The sequence below is a fragment of the Strix aluco genome, chromosome 4 (assembly GCF_031877795.1).
Source record: "Strix aluco isolate bStrAlu1 chromosome 4, bStrAlu1.hap1, whole genome shotgun sequence".
NCBI classification, from domain to species: Eukaryota; Metazoa; Chordata; class Aves; order Strigiformes; family Strigidae; genus Strix; species Strix aluco.
In genome coordinates, this window is record NC_133934.1 from 124,620,234 (window position 1) to 124,638,737 (window position 18,504).

General features: G+C 43.3%; 2 protein-coding genes across 7 annotated transcripts in view; one reads left to right on the plus strand and one right to left on the minus strand.

Annotated features, from left to right (window-relative positions):
* BRF1 (BRF1 general transcription factor IIIB subunit) overlaps positions 1-18,504 on the plus strand; it is a 179,327-nt gene that overhangs the window by 70,415 nt on the left and 90,408 nt on the right. For 2 of the 4 annotated variants that reach the window (XM_074820977.1, XM_074820978.1), the window contains exons 4-5: positions 1,627-1,658; positions 11,763-11,835. In XM_074820977.1, the coding sequence (XP_074677078.1) occupies positions 1,627-1,658; positions 11,763-11,835 (105 nt within the window). Of the gene's footprint in view, positions 1-1,626; positions 1,659-9,829; positions 9,879-11,762; positions 11,836-18,504 lie in introns of those variants that run through there. The other 2 variants (XM_074820980.1, XM_074820979.1) reach the window with 2 other exon arrangements.
* On the minus strand, positions 13,805-17,245 carry BTBD6 (BTB domain containing 6). 3 transcript variants are annotated; one of them, XM_074820982.1, is made up of 5 exons: positions 16,690-17,245; positions 16,130-16,427; positions 15,827-15,917; positions 15,428-15,546; positions 13,805-15,195 (listed from the first exon to the last, which is right to left on the minus strand). In XM_074820982.1, exons 2-5 carry the CDS (start codon positions 16,336-16,338, stop codon positions 14,163-14,165), a joined length of 1,452 nt encoding a protein of 483 aa, XP_074677083.1. In that variant the 5' UTR covers positions 16,339-16,427; positions 16,690-17,245; the 3' UTR covers positions 13,805-14,162. The 3 variants fall into 3 exon arrangements, with proteins under 3 accessions (XP_074677083.1, XP_074677082.1, XP_074677084.1); XM_074820981.1 differs by lacking the exon at positions 16,690-17,245 and having other exon boundaries at positions 16,130-16,671; XM_074820983.1 differs by lacking the exons at positions 15,827-15,917; positions 16,690-17,245 and having other exon boundaries at positions 16,130-16,366.

An 18,504-nucleotide genomic window follows, 5' to 3' on the forward strand; every position in this document is an offset into this window, starting at 1 on the left:
ATTGATAGTGATTTCTTCCTAGATCTGTTTGAGCTGACAATTATGGTTCCTTGGCAACTGCATTGTTAAAGTCTTTCAATTTTCTCCTTTCTCACTACTTTGACCAAAAAGTTGCATTGAATTCAGTATTACTCTGTGTAGGTTACTAAGCTGTATATTTTACAGATTGTTTTTGTTACTAATTTCCTTATTGTGTTAAAATTTAAGATTAATGTCTTGCATAATATTATCTATAATAGATTTTGGATTTTTTCAGAGACATACTGAGTTTTTCAGATAATTAAATATCCAGTGATGCTCTGGTTTTTAATTCTAAAATTAACTTTCACCAAATAATATTAACATAATATATTGAATTTCATAACAAATTTGGAGTACGAAATTCATACAATTTCAAATGCAAACTAAGGATAGAAATGCTCAAGGATAAAAATTGTTAGCAAGGCAAATGCTTATGTATAAACTGATTATGTTATCTGAATTATTCTCCTTCCACGGCATATAATATTTAGGAGAAATGTGTACTATATTACTCTGGCATACTCTAAGAAGAACATACGCTAATACTTGTGCTACCATGATGTGCTGAACTGTACTGATGTCCCTGTATTTTTTTCTAATACTGGATTTCTTAACATGTTGCTACATACATAAACACACATACACCTGCACATACACATTTCCTTCCCCCCCCCCCCCCCCCCCCCCCCGGCATTCTCTCACACTTTACTTTGACACTCCTTTTAATGGTAAAACTGGAACCCTTTTATGAGGTGTAAGCCACACCTGAGTAGCTGATAGGAGATCCAGCATGTGTGTGTTCATAGCAGCGAGAAGGCTACCTTTGCACCTTAAGCTTAAGGGTGTGGGTTTTTCTTTTCTTTTTTGTTTATGATTAAGACAATATATTTATACGTGTGCTTACTTTCAGTAAAATCTAATGGAAACCTGTAGTGGTTCTGGCTTGTTTTTAACTATTAAAAGTTCCAAGTGCGCCCATAATGAGTAGTTAGACAGTGCCCTAATATTTGTTGTAGCAGCATTGGATATGATGGAGGGAGTGAAAACTCAAAGGTAACAGTGGATTTCCTTGGTCCGAAACAAGAGTAGCCAAAGAGCTTTCTCTTCCCAGCGATTTGACAGGTCCTCATAGAAGAGGACAAAAGAAACTTAGTGGTGTTTTCTTAGTTCACTCTTCCATCTGTTTTTCTGGGATCCTGGGCTCCTAAGCTGGGATAGGAGGCTGATGATGCTTTATCTTCTTAAATGACGTGTAATAAGAGTATTCTGTCTTGCTGCTGTTACCGTTTGTTATCATTGGGTCTTCCTTAGGCTGCAGTATATGGTGAGTATTTTAAGTCACACAAGGTCTTGGCTTGTTCTTCGAGACCATCACTCCACATAGACAACTTGTGCAGTAAATACAGTGGGTGCTGGCAGGATTTTCTGGGGACCTGAGCTGTTAGCTGGATGTTGACTGTTAGCAGAAGTGGTACGTCCCTAGTCCGTATTTGGTTTCTTTGACAGTTAAACCTGGGATTATTTCTTCCTTTTTTTGTGTTGCTAATGAAATTAAGAAACACTGTCACATTCAACAAGCTTGTGTGTTCCTTGACTTCTTCACAGACATGTTACTTGACCTCAGTGACCTTCTTCAGGTATTGTATCTTTTTTTTGTTTTAAACTTTTGTTGAAATGTTAAACTTTAATTGCAAGCAAAGAGCTGTCAGCATGGGCTATTTGGAATGTTTTAATTTATCTCTTAAAAATTCTGGATTGGAAAACCACTGGGTTTATGTATCAGAATAATTGTTCAGTGAATTTAAATGTCAAGTATTTTTTGCTTTTAATGTTGCAAATCGTGTATCAAGGGCTAGTGTGATCCTTTCATCAGGATTCAGAATCACAGCAATGGCGTAGGGTCAAATGTTACACATTTTTAAAACAACAGTTGTTGAGGGCAAATAATTTTTTGGTAGGTAATACTGTGTAAACGTATTGGTGCACTACAGAGATGTGTTTTATAAAATGTACTTTGAGAGAACTATGTACTTGCTCTGTATGTGGAAATAGAAAGCTCTACTGACATTAGCTACCTTGCCTTCATTCTCCATGTTGCAACTGTTCTACGTACAATGTGAGTAGGTTAGTTGCAATCTATTTTTGTCCTCCCAGCTGTCTTGGTAAATGGCATCCCTCTGAAGACTATTTATTGCTTGAAGCACTCTGCTGGAATTGCAATAATCAAATTAATCTTTAATTCTTAAAATTAGTAACTTTTTTTCACTTTTCCACATTATTATTGAATTATTTTGATTACTTATAACCAAGTACTGCATGTGTAGAATGAGAGGTTTATTGCCTTCTAAACAAAAGTGATTTTTCATGGTGACTGTTATGAAACTGTATGAGTTTCAATAAGGCCAAATGCCGGGTGCTGCACTTGGGTCACAACAACCCCCAGCAGCGCTACAGGCTTGGGGAGGAGTGGCTGGAGAGCTGCCAGTCAGAGAGGGACCTGGGGGTGTTGATTGACAGCCGGCTGAACATGAGCCAGCAGTGTGCCCAGGTGGCCAAGAAGGCCAATGGCATCCTGGCTTGCATCAGAAATAGCGTGGCCAGCAGAGACAGGGAAGGGATCTTACCCCTGTACTCGGCACTGGTGAGGCCGCACCTCGATTACTGTGTTCAGTTTTGGGCCCCTCACTACAAAAAGGACACTGAATTACTCGAGTGTGTCCAGAGAAGGGCAGCGAAGCTGGTGAAGGGTCTGGAGCACAGGTCGTATGAGGAGCGGCTGAGGGAACTGGGGTTGTTTAGTCTGGAGAAGAGGAGGCTGATGGGAGACCTCATCGCCCTCTACAACTACCTGAAAGGAGGTTGCAGGGAGCTGGGGATGAGTCTCTTTAACCAAGTAACAAGTGATAGGACAAGAGGGCATGGCCTCAAGTTGCGCCAGGGAAGGTTTAGACTAGATGTCAGGAAGTATTTCTTTACAGAACGGGTTATTAGGCAGTGGAATGGATTGCCCAGGGAGGTGGTGGAATCCCCATCCCTGGAGGTGTTTAAGAGTAGGGTCGATATAGCGCTGAGAGATATGGTGTAGATGGGAACTGGCGGTACTAGGTTAATGGTTGGACTAGATGATCTTCAAGGTCCTTTCCAACATAGTTGATTCTGTGATTTTGTGATTCTTATCCACCTTGTTTGAGCATTTCTTCCAGGATGTATCTATTCTCAAGGTTAGGATATTTTCTCTGTACATTTTGATCACTTAGGCCTTGTTAACGACAAAGTTAAACATTGTTTGGTAAAAGAATTTCTTAATATTTAAGGTATAATGGATCACTGATTGTTACAGGCCTCAACTTGGAGCCACCAACTGCTCGCAGGCGTCAGCTCATTAGATTGTACTATATTAGCTTGAAGTGCCTCTTTATTTCAAGGACAGCTCTCGCATCCTGAAGTTGGGATGTGAATGTCATTAACGAAAAAGAAAGGTTGTTAGCAGTAGTAGTAGTGGCAGTGGTATTATCCTTCCAAAATATTTAACTTGTTCAGAGTCATCTGGGGAGGAGTGGCTGGAGAGCTGCCAATTGGAGCTGGGGGTGTTGGCTGACAGCCGGCTGAACATGAGCCAGCAGTGTGCCCAGGTGGCCAAGAAGGCCAATGGTATCCTGGCTTGTATCAGCAATAGCGTGGCCAGCAGGGACAGGGAAGGGATCTTACCCCTGTACTCAGCACTGGTGAGGCCACACCTCCATTACTGTGTTCAGTTTTGGGCCCCTCACTACAAAAAGGACATTGAATTACTCAAGCGTGTCCAGAGAAGGGCAACGAAGCTGGTGCAGGGTCTGGAGCACATGTCGTATGAGGAGCGGCTGAGGGAACTGGGGGGGTTTAGTCTGGAGAAGAGGAGGCTGAGGGGAGACCACATGGCCCTCTACAACTACCTGAAAGGAGGCTGCAGAGAGCTGGGGATGAGTCTCTTTAACCAAGTAACAAGTGATAGGACAAGAGGGCATGGCCTCAAGTTGTGCCAGGGAAGGTTTAGACTGGATATTAGGAAGTATTTCTTTCCTGAAGGGGTTGTTGGGCATTGGAATGGGCTTCCCAGGGCAGTGGTGGAGTCCCCATCCCTGGAGGGGTTGAAGAGTCGAGTTGACATAGCGCTGAGGGATCTGATGGAGTTGAGAACGGTCAGTGTGAGGTTAATGGTTGGACTGGATGATCTTCAAGGTCTTTTCCAACCAAGGTGATTCTGTGATTCTGTACAAAATTTATTACACTGGTCCAGGTAATTGTTTTTCTTGGTAGAATGAGAAAGGTTTTAATTTTATATCAGGAAAAAAAAATCACATCTGAAAGTCTTAAAAAATGAGTTACTGCTGACTTTTACCAACTCTTGCTTAGATGCTTAGCAAATTTCGAGATTTTTCTTCGGAATTTTCTACTTGATGTGGCTCACTTGCTGTGGGAGGTGAAGTGACCTGCAGGGCTGCTAATCATCTGACCGCAGGAATTTTTTGAAGAAAGTTACCAAATGAAATATCCTTATGGAGTTTCTTCACAGAGACTACCGACTGAATTACAGAACACCTTCAAACAGGTTTCAGTGCATTTGAGGAGAAAAAAAAGCATAACAACCTTCCATGTATTGCTTCATCTAAAAGCAAAACAAAATGGAATCTCTGTAACTCCAGCTGCCAACAGAAAAGATAAATGAAAGCCTGTGAAAAAGGCCATCCATTGCTTCCTTTTGCCATCTTGCAGCTGGAAACAGTATTAGCTGTGCCATTCTGCATGCCACTTATGGCACCCTCCACATCAGTGACCTTCAACCAGTGTCTTGCACTCACTGGAAAAGCTAACACCCTCTGTAGCTCACAATGTAAGAAAGGTGGTAGCTAAATGTAAAAGTAGTATGAAGAAGATTTGAAGCTGCTGTTACCTGCGACTCAGTATTTGTTTAATGACCTATCCTATTTGTGTTCATTCTCTCCTGATGTTCTGTTTAGCTTTCTAAAATAAAATAAATTAAAAAAAGAAGGGAGGGGAAATCGTAAGCATGGCCTCTTAGGCTCTGGTCTGTACTTATACAACCTGTCTTTATATTAGAGTTGCTTTGGGATTTGATCCCACATTCTCCATTAAAAAATAAGAAAGCTGTCCCCTGTAGTGTAATATGCTTTTAGAATAGTATTATGCTGCTAAAACTTAGCAAAACTTAGCAGTAGAAGGGACTAATTTTCACTATTAATGGCAGTCTGTTTAAGGAGTCATATCAGTTTTCCTCTTAAGCTGATGACTGAGACGTGGGAGTTTGTCTTGTTCTACTGGAGAACTGCTACATTACATAATAGTTTTTGGAGCTTCAAATTTGCTGTCATCTTGGAAAAAGCCAAAATGTCTTTTTTTTTTTTTTTTTTTTTTGTAATGGGAAGGCAATTTCTTTGGTATTTTTTCCTCCCCTTTTATCTTCAGGTGAAATATGTCCTATGTCTTGGAAACCTCCTGTTGAAAGTGTTGTCAGATTCAGTATACCTCTGGTACATTTAGACTTTAAAGCATTATCTGAAATGAACTGAAAATGTCCAGACCACTGCTACAAATCAGGCTTCTTCCTTGTGCAGAGCAGAGTCATGCTGCATGTTGATTGAGTTGGAAGGACGATCAGTCATCAGGCTCTGACAGGGAAAGTACTTGCTTATATTTTCAGATACTGCATTTTACTTGCAAATATAGTCTTTAGAGAGGTCTGTAATCAGGCCTTTTGTTTGCTTTTTTGTTAGTCCAATCTAGGCCTTGCCTGTTTAGGAGAGTTGCAAAGCTTGTCTAGCCTTGGCCCAACTTCTGAACAGTTTAGGTTTGCTCATCTGTTTCAGAGCACCTCACTCCTTGCACCTGGAGAACTATTTGGCTGAAGTTTTGATCCCAGTGTGGTGAAATGCTGCCCTTCCCATCCTCAGAAATGGCAGTTTCTTTTTTAGTCTCTTGTAGTCTCCAGTGTCATGGTCTTTGCAATGTGGTCATAAATGACTTTGGGAAGAGGTGTTGGCAATGCTTTGATCTCCAATTTCAGCCTAGTAGAATATAATTTTTAGTGTGCCTTGTGGTGTGTCCAGCTGTTAAAGAAGGCTAATGTTCGCTGGAAAGATGTTAGACAGAGCCAGGCTCTTTATAGGAGTGCGCAGCAGGAGGATTAGCAGCAATAGGCATAATTAATTAAAATGAGATGTTTTGACTTGATATCAGGAAAAGGTCTTTAACCATGAGGACAGCCAAGTATTGAAACAGGTTGTTCAGAGTAGTTTTGAAGTATCTGTCCGTCAAGGTTTTCAAGATCTTGAGCAATCAGGTCTGTTCTTGTAGCTGACGCTGCTTTGGGCAGGAGGTTGGGCTGGAGACTTGTGGAGATCCATTCCAAGCTGAACTTATACTACAGTTCTAGATAAGGGAAGAGGGTGCACAGGGAGTGAAAATCAGTAACTAGTACTTGCTTGGTCTAGTCCTCCTTTGGTTTATCTTCTGCTTCAAAACACAACTGTCACCCCCTATTTCTTTATCTTCAGTTTGTCTAGTCAAGTAACAGTACTTTCTTGTCCAGAAGGATTTTTGTTGTGAGTTACTTTTGGACACTTGTTTTTATTTATTTCTTCTAAAGGTGTCATTGGCCTCCCTGATTCCTCCATGCTTGTTGCAAATTACTCTTTCACTTTCTTGCATAGGTAGTATGATAATGGTTTGTTGTACTTCTGTGGTGTTGGAGGAAGAATGCTAGGACTACCACATGTGTGATTATCAAAAGCAGACTCTCCATTTGGAGGCCCCAGGCTGAAGGCAGTGCTTTAAAGCATAGCATGAGAGGAAGCTGCTTAATGTTGATTTGTGTCTCTTTTTGAACTGCAGTCTGACAAGCTGGGTTTGGTACCTGTAGTTTTGTGTATTGTCATTTGAGATTAAATGTAATGTTCTGGTTGCAGTATGGATCCAAAAAAATAAGAAGTTCCAGTTTATTGTGTGGAGAAGGGTAAAATAGAGTATTTTTAAAGACTATACTCATTTGCTTCAGTTTTTAATACCCTTTGTTCATTTAAAGTTATTAACGTGTTGACTACATTTGCCTTTATTGCCCCTATGCAAATTGCTATGTTGATTGAGTTAATTTAAACAACCTGGTTGGGACCTTCAGGCATTACTATACTAGAAATGTTAATAATGAATCAAATAACCACAGGTGCCTCTTTCCCCAGCAACAGACACTCTCCTTAAAAACTCATTTGCTTTTCATGCTTGCTTAATTATTTAGGCAAGCAGCCACGGATGTTTCACAGTGTGAATTCTCATCGTGTTCCAACTGCCCAGCCTTTGTCTTTCTAGAAGACAGAATACCTTAACCAGTGTCACCATTTGTAATATATTTCCAGAATGCCATACCATGGTCTGGAAAAGCCTTTTTGGAAATTGCTTGTAGCGAAAGGCTATTGATTTATAAATTTATGGAACTTATGGTCAAGCAAAAACTTTCATTCAATGATTGCAGCTTTATTTTTTGCTGCTCTCCACAAGGTAAAGTGACCTGGTAACTGTATGAATGGGAGATTCCCTGTTTCCCAAAGAGAGTTTAAAATTCTGGAAGGTGTTAGACTGAACAGCTGAATTCTTGTGTTACTGGAAACAAGGTAGTTGTTTTTTCTAAAAGTGGAAGTATATTGGTATTTGAACACATCAGGCATGATGTGAAAGCAAGAGGAAATTATGAAAGGAAGAGAGTCCCTCTGGAAGTGTCCCTTTGAAATCAGTGTCTGATGACTGACAGATGTGAAATGAAAAGACTGTCTCCGAAAACTACTGTGAAGGGCAAAGAGTATAACAAGTAGAAGGATCCTTCTGTAAAGATGTAACTGAATAATTGGAAGCCATTCCTTCTCCAAAAACACCTTTTAACTAATACAAAGTGTTCTATAACAAGAGCAGAAATTAACTATTGGTAATAGACAACATCTTAGATAATAAGTTCTGCTGTAAAAATGTAACGATAAAAACAGGGGTTTTTTTGCAGTGCCTTGTTGAGCGCATAGTTTTTGTCTGAAAGATATCTTCCTGGTGCAGAATCTGCTGAGGTTTTTTTTTTTAAAGAAACAACTCAGTGGCAGGTCCATATGTTTGTAAACTTACTCTGTTAAATGTGAATTGAATGTAAAATAATATGGTAAAAACTATCAGGGTATGCAGATATTTTAAAATATCTGCTCTGACAGAAGTTGTCACCACTCTGTTGTATTAGGTGTTGAAGCTCAAAGCTAGTCATTGCATCAAGTTTAGGAAATTTTAATCTGATGAAAATACGCAAACAAAGAGCGTGAGTCTTATGAAAGTCAACGAAACAATTATTATACTTTGACAGTTTTGATTGGGGAAGTTTGAGGAAATACTGTTTTTCAGTATGTTCCTTTTAAATTAAGAAGGGAGAAAAGAGGCTGAAGTTGATGTGGTAATCTTTAAAGCTGCACCAATTCATGTCTAAGCCAGAGACATCCTTTTAGAAGGGCATTTTTGTTTATTCACCATTCTAAGGACTCATATAAAATTAGGTTTTATGAATGCAAATGTCATATGGCCCTAAATTTGGAGCGTTAAGCTTTTGATGGATTGGAGTATATGAATTTTTATAAGAAGTTCTTAATGAAGAAAGAACTAGAAATTAAAGTAGGCCTCTAAATTAATTCTTTTAATTTTCTAAGCTTAATGGAGTGCAAAAAAAACCCATACAAATGATGAGAGTAAAGAAGGACTCTATATGCCTATGATATATCATATCTCATCTGTCATGTGTGTGTGTATGTAATGTTTGAAATTAGTGACAGTGGCATAAAATTTTAGTGGAAGAACCTTCTTCCACTAAAACCAGAAGTTCTTAAATACCATGTTTCAGCAGTTCAATGCCATTACAGATTTCTGGGTGAACTTTATGCCATCTTTAAATTTCCCACTTATGAGAAATGCCCCAGAACCTGTGAATACCTGGTAACTTTTAAAGATGAGAAACATATTGTATGAGAGGACCTGAGGTCTTTTTTCCTACTGCTTTTCCAGGAAAACTGGAAGCAATTAAATATTCCTGATTCTTTTTGTGACTTTACCCTGGCATTAAAAACATGTGAACTTCATGAGGAAAACTATAATATAGAGCATGTAATCAACTGTATATTATGATTTCTTTCTGGTAGTCACCAGAAACGACAAAGAAATGCACTTGTGATCAAAAGAAAGAAATTCCCTGATGTACCATTTCTATTTGAATTTATTATTTTGTGTAAATACACTGCCTACACCTTGAAGTTCATCATAAAACACTGATGATTTGAGAGAAGTGGAAAAGCAGGTTAAGTACATTACTTCTCAAATAGACCATGGATCTAGGAGACTAAGTTAGGCCAAGGAGAGGAAGATAAACAGTCATCGAGCAATTTTGTTATGCATTTGTCTTTGCTTTAGACTTAATTCAGCACCCACTTTGATTGTTAGAACTTCACTAAAACCCCTGCTTCTTTATGCCTCTTCATATTTATTTGTTCTTTGATGATTGCATTTATGGAAAGTTTGCTTGGGAGGAGTTTAATCTTAAAGAGTGGTTTGATGGGGACATAGTTTGATGGAGACAAACATCATGTACTTCGATGTCATGACAAAAAAAAAAGCCAGAAGGAGAAATACTTGTCTGAATTTGAGTTGGTTTTTTTCTAGACTAAAATGAAAGAACTAGATGAGTTTGTGAAGCCTCCGATGGAAACATCGTATGTACTTGGCGCCACTGAAGTAACTTTATTGATTTGTGCAGTGAGATTGTCCTTGCAGAACAAGATCTAAGTGATGAGGTTTAAGATTTATAGTAACTTGGTCAGCCAACTTAGAAGGCTGAAACTACAGCCAAACCCCCATTCTTTATGTTAATATTTTTTAGACAAAAGGTCAAAACAAGCCATTCCAAGCTTGCAGTGAATCTAGAGCATTTAAAGCCAACTGAAACACTGCAGATATTTTGTTGTAATAATGCCTGTTCTGTCTCCATGGCTCATGGAAAGTCACATGCTCTCAAACGCCTATATGAATTGCCAGATTCAGTAGGTGCTTATTTTTCTGTAAAAATTTGGTGACTTATTTCCTAAGGAATATACTACTTATTCAAAGGGCATATTTTGTTCACTTCCTTCCCATAGAATAGTATTTCTATGTTGTCTGGTATTTCAGGAAAAAAAGGACAGTAAAATTTAAGACTCTACTTTTGTATCTTTTAGGCCAGTCCAACCATTGATCAGACCCAGCATGGAAGATATTCAACACTTTCCACTAAATATGGAATGAATTACCATCATATCATGTACACTTGATTGTGCAGTCACTGTCAGGATACATGATCATTCTGAGGATTTCTTTGAAGTTCACATTTTTATTTTTTTTTAAATTTGAGAAAAATTAATGTTAAGAACATTTTCACATAAATATTTTGAATTGCTAGGTGAAAATGTGTCAGTATTTTTTTATTTAAATATTTTTTTTTTTTGCTAGCTTGGTTAGAAGCATCTATACACTTGGGAGGAAAGCTTGCTTTTAAACTAATGTTGGTAAAGATCTTTTGTGAAACTGAAATAGTATACTTAGCAACAGGATTTTTTATTTGCATAGGCTTGTACCATATCAACTCCTCAGTTGTGTAATTGACTGCTTAGTAAACACCTTCACTATCCTGGCATAGGAAAGAGAGGGGCAATTCTGTTACATAAAAGCAATAGAGTGTATCCTATCCTTTAAAAAAAATTTTAAAATTATTTGTTTGGAGTGTAGGACGGAGTTTTTTTATACTAACTTTGCCCTTTACATATGCCTTGGGGGAGCAAGGTGTTCATGGAGCTTCGTGGGAATGTTTGGGGCTGATTGGGAATTGAAGTATATCCTGCCTTTCTTGCTGACCACAAAAACACATCTTAAGATAGTAAAAGAAAACCTCCTCAGACTTTTAAAATACAAATGTAATTGCCTATGCTATAAATTGCAAATCAGAGTATGGAGAGTAACTCCTCCCCTCAGTTTACGTCCTGAGCACAATACTGAAGGAGTGGAGGGGAGCAGGGCACTGTCCCTGGCTTCTTAGCAGGTTTGGTGTGGTTTAGGGTTTTTCTGCATTTATTTATTTATCTTTTTTTAATGTAGGGTGATCTGGGGCAATGTCCAAAGAGTAAGAAATGACAAATAGCCGTTGGGGCACGTAGCACCACTCCTTGCTTTGGTGGAAAAGTTTGGTGTGTGCTTGTGCAATACTTAATTATCCCACTTCACATGATCATGCAGAGCTGAAATTTGCACTAACTTGCGAGTATTTGCTCAAGTTTTGTTACAAGATAAATTACACTTTAGATACACTGATATTAAAGTCTACTTAACGCTTTAAGATGTTAGGTGACAACTGAAAAATTGTCCAGGTGCTACAGAGCAACACTGAGTCCAGTGAAGAGCATGATGAACAGCTCTTTAAAATTTCAGTGTAAATTTATGCTTTTACAATGCTAATTTGTGTGGGTTTTGACAAGCACCAAGTATTATTCTGTACCTGTGAATATTGCTTGTATTACTTCAATTGAATTTTCTTAAAGCACATTGTTTAAGATTTCAAAAGTTGGGGTGTTTTTTCCTTTCCCTATAAATGTTCTATTAAAAGCATTTGTGGTTTAAGATTTAAATATTTTTTTTTTGTCTTTTAATAGGTGAATGTCTATGTGCTGGGAAAAACTTTCCTTCTGTTGGCCAGAGAACTCTGCATAAATGCTCCAGCCATAGGTATATTTTTTTTTTGAGTTGACTTCTGAGTATTTGGGTGTATTTTCCACATGGTTACTTGACAAGACTATATATGTATGTGTGTATATATACATAGTATTGTGTGCTAAATACCGAAGTGGTAACTTAAAAATGAAGCTGGAATCAATTCAGGCAGAAGAGCATTGCTGACTGTGAGAGCCTGCTCTCCTTTACGTAAGAGTTTTTTGGGAGCTAGGTGCTCTTTTACAAATAATTCTGTAGCTTTTTCCAATGGTAGTTTAGGCTATACTAAGACAATAGGTTAATGTATAACAAATTTGTGTGTGTCTACAAGCTCGCACGGGCTTGTCACACTTCAGTTCCAGATATGCAAGATTTCATAAATACTTGCCAAATTTACTATCTGTCCATCACTTGTAGCTGAGGTGTTCAGTGCCTGAAATACAAGTGACCTGATGGAAAATGAGAAGCAGCTTTTTCCAAGCATGTGAATAACTTTTCAATTAGTAAGTCATCACTGAAATCATAACAGTGATAGGAGGGTGGGTTTTAACCTGTCAAAAGGGTAAAAAAGCTATTGTCTAGGCTGTAGCTTTTAAGACAAGGGAATTCATGCCAATTCCAGTTAAAAGAATGCATTTATAGAGAAGTCTTGTGACTGTTACCCACCTCTGTGCAGGAATTTTCTTCCTGTATCTTTACTCAATCTCACTCCCACTCCTCTTAATCTGTACTGAGAGAGTCACATGCCTTTGTGTTGAAGAACACCACGCACACATACCCTGTCAGACGTACTGAGCTGGGCTCACAAGTGCCTGCCTTTACAGCAAGAGAACCATCAGCTCACATACTGAGGGAGCATCATCCTAACAGCATCCAGATAGCATGTGGCAGTGCACAGCTATCAGCCATCATGGTGTGCTGGCTTCGTTAGCATAGCTTGATGTCTGGTAAAAAGTTCTTCTTTTCAATAATTCAGTTGCCTTCTTATTTTTCATTACTCTTTTTCAAGAGAGAACAGGCAGAATTTGTATCGCAGCTTAGTTTCTAGGTGAAAATTAATGCAGCTTAGGAAAAGGCAAACAGAAAACCCTTCTAAGTTATATGTAGAGGTACTTTTGTTATACACAGAAAATATTGGTTTAGACTGCTGTTTGAATATTCTTGCCAAGGTCATTAAGAAGAGTTTTAGAAATAGTTTTTTTACAATTGGCTTATCTGTAATGACTGTCAGATGCTTCAGAAAAACACATACTTTTATCACATTTTGAGAGCAGTTAAAGGTACTAGCTATAAAATGACTGCCAATAGTGGATGGGACTATGCTGTCAGAAAAAAAGAGGGGGTGGAAAGATCTAGCAGCTTTTGTTTAAGGTGTGGCTTATTTCCAAGTAGTAATTTTGAGTGAACTTAAAGACCATATTGCAAGTATTTCTCTACTGGCTTCTCCTAAATCTGAGGATAGGATGTGTATTTACATAGTGACTGCCAGTATTATAGCTCTGGGCTAAATCTGTGATGGAGCCTGTCACTGCACTAAGCTTCATCTGTATGTCTTGACTCTGGGTCGTTGAAGTGGGGTGCAGTTTGACAGGTACAAGTAGCAGTGTTGCTGTTTGCTGGGCAGGCTGGAGGTTAAAGCAGATGATGCGTGTGAATGGGCATTAGAAGCTTTCAAATGACAACCACAGGGTGATTTTGGTCAACTTTGATTACACTCAGGGTTTGTCTATCTTCAGCTTAGGCAACACAGAAAAAGCCCTGAGCTTCCACATATGTCATCTCCCTTTTTCATGAAGGAAAGTAAAGGCTGTTGATGGATAGTCTCAGTTACCAGGCAAGGGAACCTTTGTATTTGCGGTGATAGCTAATGCCCTGTGTAGATGCACATAGGGGACTGACTACAGTATCATCACCCCTGTTAATTCATCTACTGTACAATTAACCGACACAAGCTGTAAGATCAGCAATGATCAAGTACACAGGATTTAGGGCAAGTAAAAATGTTTTATATTTCACAGATTCATAAACTGCTCTAGTTTAGAACATTCTGTTTAAGTCAGCTGCAGTCTGCAAGTTAGTTATCTATATACAAAATAAATGCACAGGATGTGCGAAATTTAACATTTTTCTGCTTGTTGCAGTCTTAATTATTAAGTCAAATAGCTTATGAATAAATAAAATAAGATTAAATTCAAGAGCATTCCTTCACTTATTTGTATAGCCTGATGTAGCAGATAGGTAAGTAGCGTAACATTCCATACTGCTGCAGAGTTCGTAGTAAAACTGAAAAATCCCTTAGTGTGCATCATTGCAGTACTGGAATACAATCAAGGTGAAATGCATCATGCATAGAAAATGAGCTCAGGTATTTGTCCTCCTTGCACTCCGGTTCCATTAGTACTGTCCGAGGAGCACTGGAACTGGAATGTCACTTTCCCGCATTGCACTTCAGTCATTCCCTCTTGCCCAAAGTAACTGAGTTCGTTACCGTCCAGAATAGCACTTACATTGTAAAACGTGTCTTGCTCAACCTGCACAGGGTGTTCAAACCACACAGAGAAAGTGTTACTGGAGCCGTCAGAGGTAAACTTTGTCAGATTTTGAGCAAGGACAACCCCCAAGCGCTTCAGTTCGATTTTGACGCTGTATTCAGCTTTGCCACAGCTTGACCCATACAATCCCAGTCCTGCTATAAATATCCGTTTGTCTACGGCAAACTGAATACTGTCACATCGCCCTCGGTACCTCCACTGATTGCTGCGATACGCGGATGACTGAAACCGATGGCATCGCTGAGGTACAAGTCCTTTTCTTTTTGTCAGTGGAAACTCTAGTTTGGGTTTATTTGCGGCCGTGTACCATAGGAATATGTTGTGAGTTTCCTCAAGGGTGAGGATGTCGGACTGGGCAGCTCCGTTGGCAAACTCTTCCAAAGTCATGGTTGGAATCCGCACCAAGTACAAAGCTTTTCCTAATACGTTCCTCTTGTTGCGCGGTGTAACCGGCAGCCCTTGCCTTTTGCATTCAGCCTCTGCCCAGTTGAGAACAGCCTCGAAAACTACTACTTCCTTGGTGTTGAGTGCCTCCCGGGTTACAATGATCTCTAGTGTTTGTTGATCTATCTCACAGAAGCCCTCTGACTTCAGTGCCATTTCTGCTTGAGCATCAATCACTTCCCAGCAGCGCTGCGTCAGCTCTGGCTCCTCGAAGAGCCTGCTCTGAGACAGCAGGACACAAGCGTTCTTCGCTTCTAAACTGGTCTCCAGAAAATTGACGCAAGCCTTTGCTAGGGCCGGCACGATGTACTTCTTGGCAGCATACAATGTAGCCAGAACTGTGTCAGCTTCCAGGTCTATTTCGTCACTATACATGTATCTAGATGAGGGGAAAAAAAAATAGTTTCTTAGGGGGGGAAAAAAAGAATATAGGCCATGAAAGATTGATCTATGGTCACCTTTGCTGGCAGTGAATCTGACATTCAGTATTTGTCAGCACATTAAGTAAACAGCAATAAGTGCGTATTGCACAATGCCAATTAGGAGATGTATATTTTATAAGCTACTTTGATTCTGTCCACGTAATTAGTAGACTTGTAGTGGCCACTTACTTTAATAGGATTAGAAAGGCTGCAGGTTCCACATCTGGTATATGGATTTCAGATTTGACCTCTGCGAGATCGCCATAAAACATAGCATAGAAGACAGAGCTACCAACTGCCAAAACATACTGAAAAATAAAGAGAGAGAAGCCTCAGTAATACGTATCGGTAATAGCTGAACGTGCTGGCTTTTGATAAGAGCTACACTTAGGGAAAGTTAAAAGCTGCAGTGGAGGCAGAAGACTGCCTGAGACTGTTCCCTTTCATTGCAGCATCTGTGAATTACTTCTGGGATTAGACGAGAGCCGTAATTAGGAAGGAAAAAAAAAAAAGGAACCTCGTTGCAAGGCAGGGGGAGAAGGCGATACGCACAGCACTACTAAAAAGCCAAAAATTATCTGCACAGACCTTATGGGCAGGAACTTTCTTGGCTGCCCCTGGCGGGCCCACGATGAAGTGAACGTCAGCCATGAGCTCGTTATTGAACATCAACGCGTTCCTGCAAGCGAGGGGAGGGGGGAGACGCCCGGTGAGCCGCGGGCAGCCCCTCACCCGCTGCCCCGACCTCCCGCCGGCCTCCCCCGCGGCTCCGGCGCCTCCCAAGCCGGCCCAGCCCTCCCCGCCCGGCCTCGGCGCAGGTGCAGCGGCCGGGCAGCCCTCCCTCCGTCCCGGCCGGCCGGGGAGGGGGTCCGGCAGGGGCCCGGCCCTTACCTCTCCCGCAGGGTGGGGTGGAAGGACTGCCAGTTGGCGCTCTCCAAGTTGTTGTTGTTGAGGTTCTGGAGCTGGGGCCGCGGCGGCGGCTGGGCGCTCTGCTGGAGCTGCAGGGCGTTCTTCTTGCTGTTGGCAGCGGTGGCGGCGGCGGCGGCGTTGCTGTTTGCGATGTTGGTGTTGGTGCTGGCAGGGTAAAGTTCTGCAGCCATCTTCTTCTTCAGGGACAGGGGCACTATCTCATAGCATCCTGGCACCTTGCCGTTTGACCTCACACTCTTTTTGGACTTCTTTAAGGTCTCTGGAAGCAGAAGAAAAAAAGTCAAACACTTCATGATCCTGCCATTGAGGCAACCATGGGGCAGTGGCATGAGCAAGAGAACTAACAAATCCCAAATGCGAGTCCCACTATCTGGATATTTTGTATGCTTCTAGATGCAGGGCGGCTTTTGGTTTGGTGTTTTTTTTTTTTTGGTGTGTGTGCGCGCTCTTTGGTTACAAGCCCGACGCACCTTTCCGGGGGGAAAGGGGTGATGCTGTATCGGATCAGTGCCAGCGCTCACCTTGGCTTGAAGGGGGGTCCCAGCCTCCGCGACACTGCCACGACTGCAGTGGGGAACGCGAGCGGGGCTGGCAGGCAGTTCCTTCCCCCGAGGACACAGGAGAGAAAAAGATTTTTTAAAAAAAAAAAAAAAAAGCCACAATCCAGCAACAGAACCCCACAAATCCAGCTGGGGCGGTGGGTCAGGAGCGAGAGTCAATCCACAAATCCTCCGAGTGCAGCAGCCCGGCGAGGGTGAAGCGCAGCCCGCCGCCCGATCGCCGCTCCGCTCCGTCCGTCCCCGCCCGGCGGGGGCACATCCGCGGCGGCCGGGCCGAGGCGAGGAGGCGGCGGCTTCTCTGCAGTCCCGCTCCCGGGCGGCCCCGCCAACGCCGCCGCTCGCACCAACTTTCCTTCTCTCCCCGCGGCGGCCGCCGCCACACGGCGCTGCTCCTCCGCGCTCCTCCCGCCCGCGTCGGGGGCGTTGCTGGCCGCGGGGCGCCCCGGCTCCTCCGCGGCGGGCGGGCGGCGCTGCCCTCCCGGCGGCGGCGGGATGCGGCGCGGCTGGGCTCGGCGCGGCTCTGCCGGGCCCTCCCTCCGCCTCCCGCCCTAATAGGCAGCCGCCGCGCCGCGCGTCACGGCCGCCCGCGCCAATGGGGAGCGCCGGGAGCCGCCCCGTCCCGCCCCCCGGCTGTCAGTCTTCCGCGCGCGACCCGCTCCCGCCCCCCCCACCCCACCCCCCCGCGCCCGCCCGGGGGCGCTGCGCTCGCGGCGCCGGGCACCGGCGGGGGGGCGGGTACGTGCGCAGCGCTCCCCCGCCCCGTGTCATTCCCCCCCCGCAGCCGCCCGGTGCCCCCGCTCCCAACCGGAGCCCCGCAGCGGGAGTAAACGCGGGGGACGGACATGGACGACACACAGACACCGGGGACCGGCCTCGCCGTGCGGCCCGGGGGCTCCCGTGGCGGGGCGGGCGGCCCCGGGCACGCACCGCCTTTCCCGGCCGGCCCGGGCGGGGGCGCCGCCGCGCCGCGCACCGTCCCGCACTGCACCGCCGCCGCGCAGCTCCGCGGGGGAAACCGGGCCGCCGCGCTGCCCCGGCGGGGCCGGCGCCTGGGGCGGCTGGGGGCGCGGCTGGGGCGGAATTCGTTAAGTGAAGGGAAGTGGCAGGGTTGGTTGGTTTTTTTTTTTCCTCTTTTCTCGCAGCCCCGAAGCCGCCGAGCCCCGGTTGTGCGGGCACTGCTGGCGTGGGTCCCCGCCCGCCGCCCCGGGGTGTTTCAGCCGGGACTGACCCCCGCGGCCGCGCTCTCCGTGCCCGTTCCCGTGGGGGTGGGCTGGCAGCGGGGCACGGCTGCGGCTCCGCTCCCCGGCCCTGCCGTCCTGCTTACCTGCTTCGGGGGGGGGAAGTCACTATTTTAAACCGTTTCCGAGAATTTTTTCGATGTTCCTGTTAATGACTATGTGGCACTGAGGTTCTTCCAAAAGTCGCAGTGATCAGTGGGACAGGGAGAGAAGGGAAAGTCTTCAGAAAAACAGATGCACCTTCCTTAAAAAATCATGTTTTTCTTGCTGTCTGCTTCACGGCCCCCTCGGTCCCCCTTCAGGAAAACCAACGGGTTTTGCTGCACTTGAACTTGCTCGGGTGCAAGGGTGTCAGTCCCGGGGGTGTCCCTGAAGGCGAAGGGGACTCCCCTGGAGCAGGGCACCCCCCGTGCATCCCTGCTTGTTTAGTACCCGTGGAAGGCATCGAGGTGTTTGGGTCTTACAGCTTCTAAAAGAAATATTTGTTTTTAAATGTTTGCATCCATGCTCGGCCCTGCATTTAATTTATATATTGGTA